The sequence below is a fragment of the Leptomonas pyrrhocoris genome, assembly GCF_001293395.1.
Source record: "Leptomonas pyrrhocoris isolate H10 chromosome Unknown, whole genome shotgun sequence".
NCBI lineage: Eukaryota > Euglenozoa > Kinetoplastea > Trypanosomatida > Trypanosomatidae > Leptomonas > Leptomonas pyrrhocoris.
The window spans coordinates 1,550,029-1,558,504 of NW_015438358.1; the positions used below are offsets into that span (position 1 = coordinate 1,550,029).

At 58.3% G+C, this 8,476-nt stretch overlaps 4 protein-coding genes across 6 annotated transcripts; 1 reads left to right on the top strand and 3 right to left on the bottom strand.

Moving 5' to 3' along the window:
• Window positions 1-171: 171 nt before the first annotated feature.
• ABB37_01563 (hypothetical protein) lies at window positions 172-1,656 on the top strand (the record flags this gene model as incomplete). The annotated part of the gene is made up of 1 exon (XM_015798117.1): window positions 172-1,656. One exon carries the CDS (start codon window positions 172-174, stop codon window positions 1,654-1,656), a length of 1,485 nt encoding a protein of 494 aa, XP_015663637.1.
• Window positions 1,657-3,278: 1,622 nt separating this feature from the next.
• Window positions 3,279-3,482, bottom strand: ABB37_01564 (putative Ribosomal protein S29; the record flags this gene model as incomplete). 3 transcript variants are annotated; one of them, XM_015798120.1, is made up of 1 exon in its annotated part: window positions 3,279-3,482. In XM_015798120.1, the coding sequence occupies exon 1, from the start codon at window positions 3,450-3,452 to the stop codon at window positions 3,279-3,281; it is 174 nt and encodes a 57-aa protein (XP_015663640.1). In that variant the 5' UTR covers window positions 3,453-3,482. The 3 variants fall into 3 exon arrangements, with proteins under 3 accessions (XP_015663640.1, XP_015663639.1, XP_015663638.1); XM_015798119.1 differs by having other exon boundaries at window positions 3,279-3,477; XM_015798118.1 differs by having other exon boundaries at window positions 3,279-3,470.
• Window positions 3,483-4,163: 681 nt separating this feature from the next.
• Window positions 4,164-7,279, bottom strand: ABB37_01565 (hypothetical protein; the record flags this gene model as incomplete). The annotated part of the gene is made up of 1 exon (XM_015798121.1): window positions 4,164-7,279. Exon 1 carries the CDS (start codon window positions 6,990-6,992, stop codon window positions 4,164-4,166), a length of 2,829 nt encoding a protein of 942 aa, XP_015663641.1. The 5' UTR covers window positions 6,993-7,279.
• A 291-nt stretch (window positions 7,280-7,570) lies between these two features.
• ABB37_01566 (hypothetical protein) lies at window positions 7,571-8,437 on the bottom strand (the record flags this gene model as incomplete). Its single annotated transcript, XM_015798122.1, has 1 exon — window positions 7,571-8,437. One exon carries the CDS (start codon window positions 8,435-8,437, stop codon window positions 7,571-7,573), a length of 867 nt encoding a protein of 288 aa, XP_015663642.1.
• Window positions 8,438-8,476: the final 39 nt, after the last annotated feature.

The window sequence follows — 8,476 nt, forward strand, 5'->3', positions numbered from 1 at the left end:
CAGAAGCAGCGCGAGGAGGAGATCAAGCGCCGCAAGGCTGAGGTGGAGGCCGAGAAGCAGAAGCTGAAGGAGCTGCAGGAGGAGCACGCAAAAGAGGAAGCCGAGGTCCGCAAGCGCCGCATTGCCGAGGAGAAGGAAGCGAAGGCGAGGGCGGAGAAGAAAGCGGAAGAGATGGAGGCCGAGCTCACCGCCACTCGCCGTGCGAAGCAGGAGGAGATGGAAGCTCTTCACAAGGAGCGCGAGGAGGAGGAGAAGCAGCGCGCCGAGGCGGTCCGCAAGCAGCGCGAGGAGGCCCAGAAAAAGAAGGAGGAGGCGCAGAAGCAGCGCGAGGGGGAGATCAAGCGCCGCAAGGCAGAACTGGAGGCCGAGAAGCAGAAGCTGAAGGAGCTGCAGGAGGAGCACGAAAAAGAGACAGCCGAGGCCCGCAAGCGCCGCCAGCAAGAGGAGAAGCAGTTAAAGGCAAAGGCGGCGAAGAAGCACGAGAAGAGTCCTGCCACAGCGGACAAATCCGCTGCCGCGACGAGCCGCCAGAAAGAGTTGACGGACTTGAATGCGACGAAGAAGCGCAAAGAGGAGGAGGAGAAGCAGCGTGCTGAGGCGGTCCGCAAGCAGCGCGAGGAGGCCCAGAAAAAGAAGGAGGAGGCGCAGAAGCAGCGCGAGGAGGAGATCAAGCGCCGCAAGGCTGAGGTGGAGGCCGAGAAGCAGAAGCTGAAGGAGCTGCAGGAGGAGCACGCAAAAGAGGAAGCCGAGGTCCGCAAGCGCCGCATTGCCGAGGAGAAGGAAGCGAAGGCGAGGGCGGAGAAGAAAGCGGAAGAGATGGAGGCCGAGCTCACCGCCACTCGCCGTGCGAAGCAGGAGGAGATGGAAGCTCTTCACAAGGAGCGCGAGGAGGAGGAGAAGCAGCGCGCCGAGGCGGTCCGCAAGCAGCGCGAGGAGGCCCAGAAAAAGAAGGAGGAGGCGCAGAAGCAGCGCGAGGGGGAGATCAAGCGCCGCAAGGCAGAACTGGAGGCCGAGAAGCAGAAGCTGAAGGAGCTGCAGGAGGAGCACGAAAAAGAGACAGCCGAGGCCCGCAAGCGCCGCCAGCAAGAGGAGAAGCAGTTAAAGGCAAAGGCGGCGAAGAAGCACGAGAAGAGTCCTGCCACAGCGGACAAATCCGCTGCCGCGACGAGCCGCCAGAAAGAGTTGACGGACTTGAATGCGACGAAGAAGCGCAAAGAGGAGGAGGAGAAGCAGCGTGCTGAGGCGGTCCGCAAGCAGCGCGAGGAGGCCCAGAAAAAGAAGGAGGAGGCGAGCTTCTTCCTTCGCCTTCTTCGTTTCTTCGCGCTGCTTGCGGACCGCCTCGGCGCGCTGCTTCTCCTCTTCCTCGCGCTCCTTCTCTGCCTGGTGGAACTGAATTTCCTTGTTCTTCTTCTCGCCCTCCACATCCTTCTGCGCCTTCGACACGTTCGCCTCACGCCTCTTACGGCGCTCGGCATAGTTCTGGCGAATTTTCTCGGCTCGCTCCTTAATCGCCTTGGCCTCCGCCTCGCGGGCCTTGGCCACCTCTTCCGAGCGCTTCTGCGACTCCGCACGGCTCCTCTTCGCCTCATCACTGGAGGCGCCTCTCTTGTTGCTCTTACGCATCAGTCGCTTCTTTGGTTGAGCGGCGGGGACTGACGAGCCGTGGCCATTGCCGGCGGACGTATTCTCTCCCTCTTTCGGTGCTGGACTTGGCTTGGCATCTGGCTGCGAGCTGTCTTGTTCCTTCGGCGTAGCGGCTGGGTCCTCGTGGTGCTCCACCGGAGCCGCCGCCTCCGTCTCCTCCGGCTTTGAGCTCATGGTGATTTCTTATTTGCTTGTTTGCCTTTTGGTGCTGCGAAGAAACTCAGAAGCGTTTGTTCGCCTTTAGAGCCGATGAATGAGAGGTGAGCGCTTCTTCGTGGGATGGGAGAAATGGAAAAACAACGGAAAGAGGATATACCTTCACAGCTTTTATGAATTTGTGTGTGGTGTCTGCTGCTGCACAAACTGAAAAAGAAGGCCCGTGCTCACGCGGTGAGGTGTGCGTACGTTTGTTCGAGGCCCCTTTTTTTGGTTTGTTTGTTTGATTTATTGGAGCGGAAATAGAGAAGAAAAGCGGTACAGTGTGTAACAAGAGAGAATAAAATACAGCGTATGAAGAAAGAAAGGAGGGAGATAAGTCTAATACAAGAACGAAGCAAAAAAAAGTACGCTAATAAAATGGAGACTTCAGTGCGCGGCACGCAGTCGTAAAGATAAGAGAAAAATGCTTTGGCTACTTAACACGAAAGAAACGTGTGTTCGGTTGTTGTTTGATTACTGTGTATGTATGTGTGTGTGTGAGTGAGTGTGCGCGCTGCTGCTCGTGTTCTTTTTTCTTTCTTCCTTTTTGAGTGTGAAAGAAAAGAAAAATGGTGAGGATATAAATTCTTTTGGCTTACAAAGTGTTGTCGTGCCACGTGAAGCACGTCCATCGCCCGTGGCCAACGAGGAAGAAGACGAAAGAAGAGACAGAGAGGATAAAAGCCAAGAAAAAAAAAACAATAATGACAGTAGAAAGAGTAGTGTACGCGAGCCAAGACGAATCAAGTAGACAATGATCGCTGCAACGCGTGAGACGAGGTTGCCACGACGCACAGGAGAGAAAAAGACATATTTGGGGGGAGGCAGTGTTCAGTACTGTTTGCTGTGCTAAAACGTGTCCTGTGCCACAGGTGTAAAACTGAGAAGTGCTCCGCAGTCGAAGCGGCCAACCCTCATTTCTCTTCTTCTGCATCGTAGCAAATTCCTCCTCTACTTCACCGATTGGGTTGCACCTTCGGCTCCGCACATAGCCGCCTCATGAACCACGTGCAATGTGCCGCGTTAATAGCCACAACACACACTTGAAGCGAAGGAGGCGATGCGGGTACAAGGAACCCTTTTCCCCGTATGAATTACTGTTATGTTTATTCTTTGTTTTTGGAGAGATTAGAAAAAAGACAGTCACGCCTCACAGGCAAAAGAAGGTGCCGAAAAGCAGCAAGCAACGCTGTTGATCGCCACACTTCACACATGAAACAAGCCTGAGGAAAGGAAAAAGAAAAACAACAAATCACGGAAGTTTAGAGCGAAGGCGAGTCAGAGTGAGCGAGGCAAATGCGGAGGGAAAACACGCATCGTTGGAATACAAACGCAATGGACCGTCCTTCCATTTGTTCTCTCTAGGCCGCCTTTTCACACCACTTGAACCGGGATCTGCCCCCACCAGCGCAGACTGCGTTGTCGAAGCCTACTACTTAACGGAGCTTGTTGAAGCCGATGTGCTCAGCGTTCTCACGGAAGCACTGACGGCACACGTTCAGCTCGTACTTGCGGATCAGGGCCTTCTGGTTAGAGCAGATCACGCAGCAGCGGGAGCCCTTGCCCATGCCGATCTTCTGGCGGGAGCGCCACTGGTCGAGATGTCCCATTCTGACGGATGTGTAAGCTGAAAACTATCCTGTGTGTGAGGAGCCGAGTTGCAGCCGGGTTTTTTGTGTGTGATTCATTTCGGCGGTGGTGCGCATTCAGCGGCACAGCGGCGCCGTGAAAGAACGAAGAAAGAGAGAAGAGAAGGCGAGGAGAAGAATGCAGCAGTTGCGATGGATAGCCATGGCCCAGAAGAGATGCGAACCCAACACAACTCCCTCGTTGGCAGGATTGCATCTGTCAGCGAGTGTGGACAAGGGCTGCATTCTTGCATTTGCCAGCGTTATCATCATCAGCAACATGGCAAAAGCGAGCATTCACTTGACGCGTTTTTTTTTTTCTCTAACCTGCGTATTCGGTTGTTTCCAGCTAGCAGCCCGTCGATTAACCTCAACTGGGCCGAAGCTCGAGTCTCTCACATTGAGGTGGATGCAACCCAGCTTTTGCAGCTCTACGTTTATTATCGGTGTGTCTGTGTGTGTGTGTGTGTGGCACGCCGGAAGAGCATTCCTCCTTTTCTTTTAGGCGTATGAATAAGTATTAAAAAAGAGAATGTTTAGAAAAAGATACTGCAATTTGGAGGAAGCCAAGTTGCCTACAATTGATTCTTCTTTTCCCGAACACGCTTTGCAGCGAGGGAGATGGAAGTCTAGTGGAACAGAGTAAACGTACAGCCAGTACGATCAGCAGCACTTCTTCAAACTGTTGAGGCGTTACGCAAAATTATCCAGCAGTCCTAACAGAAAACTACGCGCCGCCACCGACGTCTTGCTGCCCTCACCGCTGCCGTCAATCGGGTTGTAGTACTCCCACCAGCGCGACCCGCCGTGGATCGTCTCCACGACACTCACACGCAGGCTATCGTAGAACGTGCGCAGCTGCGCCTCTGTCATGCTGCCGTCACCGCAGTTCGTGCTGTTCAGGACGTCCAAGTAATGCGACTTGACGCCGTACAGGAACAGCAAGTTGGTGGAGGGCCACACGTAGCCCATCCACATGTTGCTGTGCGGGAGGCCGGACTCCCGCGCGAGGCGCACCGAGTTGAAGGAGACGGACATCAGTCCATACGGGCTCTCCAACTCCGCCTTCGCGAGGGCGATGATGTGCGCGGCCCTCGGCAAGTTGCGGCGCACCACGCCCAACATCACCGGGTAGAGATTAACGTAGCCAAAGTACGGCGAGAAGAACCAGCTGTCGCACCCGACCCGGTCGCTGTACCGCAGCCGCCCCGCATCCCAGTGCACGGCGTCGAGGTGCGCCTCCCAGTCCACCTGCACACTCTCCGGCACGTGAAGGAAGTCTACCTCGATGTGGCTGATGAGGCGGCTCAGCAGCGCCACCCACGCAAAGGCGTCCACATGGGCCTCGCGATGGTGCTCGCCGGCGCAGACGGGACGAGGGTAGTCCTCCATGCCGCTAGTGGGCAGACGGTGACCATCGCGTCCACGCCAGCGGTAGACCAGCAGGGTCTCCGGCTGACCGTCGATCGGCTCCCGCGGCCACTCCTCCAGCGGAAGGCGCGAGCGGCAGTGGCGAGCGAGGTCGTCGGTCGCGCCACCACACTGCGTCGTGTGCCACCACCGCCGCCACCGCTTTAGGGCAGGCAGGAGAAGGCGGAGGAAGGCCTCATCAGACGCTTTCTCCTTCTCGTAGTATGCAGGTGTGTTGCGCGTCTTCTGACGATTGGCGGTGGTCAGCCGTGCCTCCTTGCGTCTCATCTCCTTCAACAACTCCTCCAGGCCCAAGAGCAGCGTGGGCGGGGAGGCGAAGGTGGGATGCTCGTAGCGGAGGGAGAGCGGGGTGAAGGAGCGGGTGTCGGCGCTGAAGACGGCGCGGTTAGGCAGGAAGCCCGTCTTCACGTCTTGCGCGCCCAAGAACCACGAGGCCAGGATGTCCTTCACCATCTCCTTGTTCCAGCGCGTCAGGAAGAGCAGCGGCAGACCGGTGAGGGCGGCCTGGCCGAACGCCTCGTCGGTGCGGGAGCCGATCGCGGCGACGGCGCTCACCCGCTGCGGGGACGGCTGCAGCTGCTGCGTGCCCCACAACTCCTCGGCCGTCCCGCGGGCGTCCCACGCGTCGTCCATCTCTGCCTCCGTCTGCAGGTAGTGTCCGCTGGAGAAGACGAAGGACCCCAGCAGCTCGCCCAACGTGTGGGTGGCGATGCGCTCGTACAGTGCCTTGGTGCTGTTGAAAAGCGTGAGCCACGGGTGGAAGACCTTTGCGGTGTGCCGGCCAATCGCCTTGTAGCGCCACCGCAGCACGTTCGTCAGTTGGCACGTGCTCAGTGCCTCGTAGCGCGGTGCCAAGCTCCCAATTTTGCTTTTCCCTGCGTCCTCGGTGGTGTGGACCGCCGGGCTCAGCGAGAGCTCGAGGCGGAAGCTGGAGTCGTACGCTTTGCGAAGCACAATCACGTTGTGCGACACGTCAGGCGACGGCGTTTTGAACGTCCTGGGGTCTTTTTCGGTAATGTAGGCGAACGAGGACTCTGGGAGCTGTCGCAGGTCCAGCTTCTGCTGCTGCAGCTCACCGACGTCGCGGCCCCCGCCGATGCCCCTGCCACCCGCCGCCGCGCGCTCCGCTGGCAGCACGCCAACGGCGTCCACGGCCGTCCGTGCAAAAGCCTCCTCCGCGTCCGTCTGCAGCCCGTACACCTCCCACGGGGCCGTGTCGAAGAGCGGGTTGTGGTCATCGTAGACGCGCAGCGTGAAGTCCGTGTGCTCCGCCTCGCCCTCCGCCTGCATGCGGCTCTTCAACACCGGGCTCCAATCGCCGTCGTTGTGCTCCACAGGCGCCACCATCTCAATACTCTCCTGCTGGTCTGCGTGCGTCATGTAGACGACCATCACAAGCGGGCTGGCGCTCTCCACGCGTCCGTGCACACGCACATGCCAGGCGTCCGCGAATGGACTCTTCAAGAGTTCTAGCTCCATCGACGCCTTGTTGCCGTGGTCGTCCACCACCTCCTTGGCGTAATGCAGGCCGTCGTTGAGGACCCACTGCACGTGCATCACCTCCGCGTCGCGGCCCGTCTTCTGCGCCGATCGCGGGGCGTTGACTTTGTTGTGCATGTAGGGCATCAAGTGCCGCAGCGGGTGCACCTTGGCGGAGTCGTACCACGCAAGGCCCACCGTCACGGGCTCCGGCGTGCGACTCTTCACCGCAAAGATGCGGCTAGGTTCGTACGTGCCCCACCTCATGGTACGGTTGTATTCCTTCGAAGGGTAGAGCGGGGGTTCGTTGAAGTAGCGAGTGTAGCCCGCCTCCATCGCATTGACGGTGCTGTCTGACCAGATGTACTTCTCCCGCAGGCGGCATCGTAGGTTCTGAAAGACGAAAAACGGGGTGAGGCGCACGACGATGAGCAGAGGGATGCCGAGGAAAACGGCGATGAAAAGAAGGTAGCTAAGGACGCCTCGTCGGGTATCTTTCGCTTGCCGCTTATTTTCACGCGCCTGGCGCTCCCTCGCCGTTTCGGCCGGCATGTTGAGCTCCGCCGCTGTATCCTTGCCCAGCAACGGGCGACGATCACGCATGCCCATCATTGCTACGACTAAGCTAGTGCTAAATGAGTACTTGTGCGAGATGCAAACGGTGCGAGTAACGCTCACGGTCGCACTGGTACGCACCTGAAAAAGTCTTAACGACGGCGTCTTTCGACTGCCTCGATAATAATTATTATTTTTCTGTCCGGTTTTCTTGCGTTCTTTTTTGACTCTCCCCCGTTTTGAAGAAGAGCAGGTGATTCCTTGTACGAATTTGGGGGTGTTTGTGGCTGGCGAGCTCAGGGAAGAGGACGAGTGGCGGGTGCGAACGGAGAACGAATTCGCACTACCAACACGAGCGAGACAGAGACAGAGACAGAGACAGAGAGAGGGGGGAAGCGAAATGAAGAAAAGGAATGAACCATGGAAAAAGCTGACAGCACCGTGGGTCGTGCATTTCAGTGGATCATACGCATGGCTTTGAGCGCCTCCTGAAAACTGGAATACGGGATGCGAGACATACAGAAATCTGCCGCACAGCCAGCATATTATTCGACGGTTTAAGAGTTGGGATCAAGCGCTCGTTGATTTTTTTGTTTCTCTTTGTTATTGTTTTCTCTCTCCCTCTTCTTCCGGCATCACGAATCGATCCAAGAGGCCTCCGCTGGCGTTCCAAACAAGTCAGAGGCACCGGCGATGGGGGACGGCATCTGCTGTTGCTGCAGCGACGCTTCCTCCTTCATGCGACGCCACAGCGGTGGAGTGGTCTCCTGCGGTGCCTCCGCATCCTTCCCTGCAGTCGTCGCCCACACACGAATGCGGTGGGGCGGCGGTGACGGCAGCGGCCGTGGCGAGGACGGTGAAGTAAACGGTAAGTGCTCCTCCTGTGGCAACGACGCAGCATCTTGAGCGATACCGTGCGGATCAGAAAACTCAAAGTGCATGGGGCGGCGTGGCGATGGCTGCCGCACCTCTGGACTCTCATCGCCCTGCTTGAGTGAATGAGACCGCATGTGCTGCTGCTGCTGCTGCACAAAGGTCGGCGAGGCGGCATCGTCCAGGAAACTCTTCGAGTCCGAGTGAAACACGTCGGCGGCTGCCTCGTCATACTGCTGCTGGGACAGCCGGGTGCGGTTGACAACGGAGTGGGCCGAGGGAGAAGAGGACACGGACACGTCGCGCGGCGGTGCGTGCGGCGAGGAGGCCGCAGGCGATCGCCACCCTGTCATTGCCAAAGGCGTCTGCGCACGCTCTGGTGTTTCTGCCGCGACAGCAACCGCATCCGGAGACGACAAGAGCGCACTGCCTCGTGAGCGGACCTGCGAGGACACCAACCCGTGCGTGGACTTCGCTCGCGGACGCGGAGAAGAGAAGCGCTCCGACGTCGACGACACGGAGGAGATCGGAGTCGCCGTCAACACGGCCGCGTGCACAGCCGCCATGCCGGACCAGCCAGACGGCACCGACGGTTGTGGCGACGAAACAGGAAGAGGAGCAGGGGACATCAGCCGCCGATAGCGCCGCTGCAGTGCAAAACGATCCGC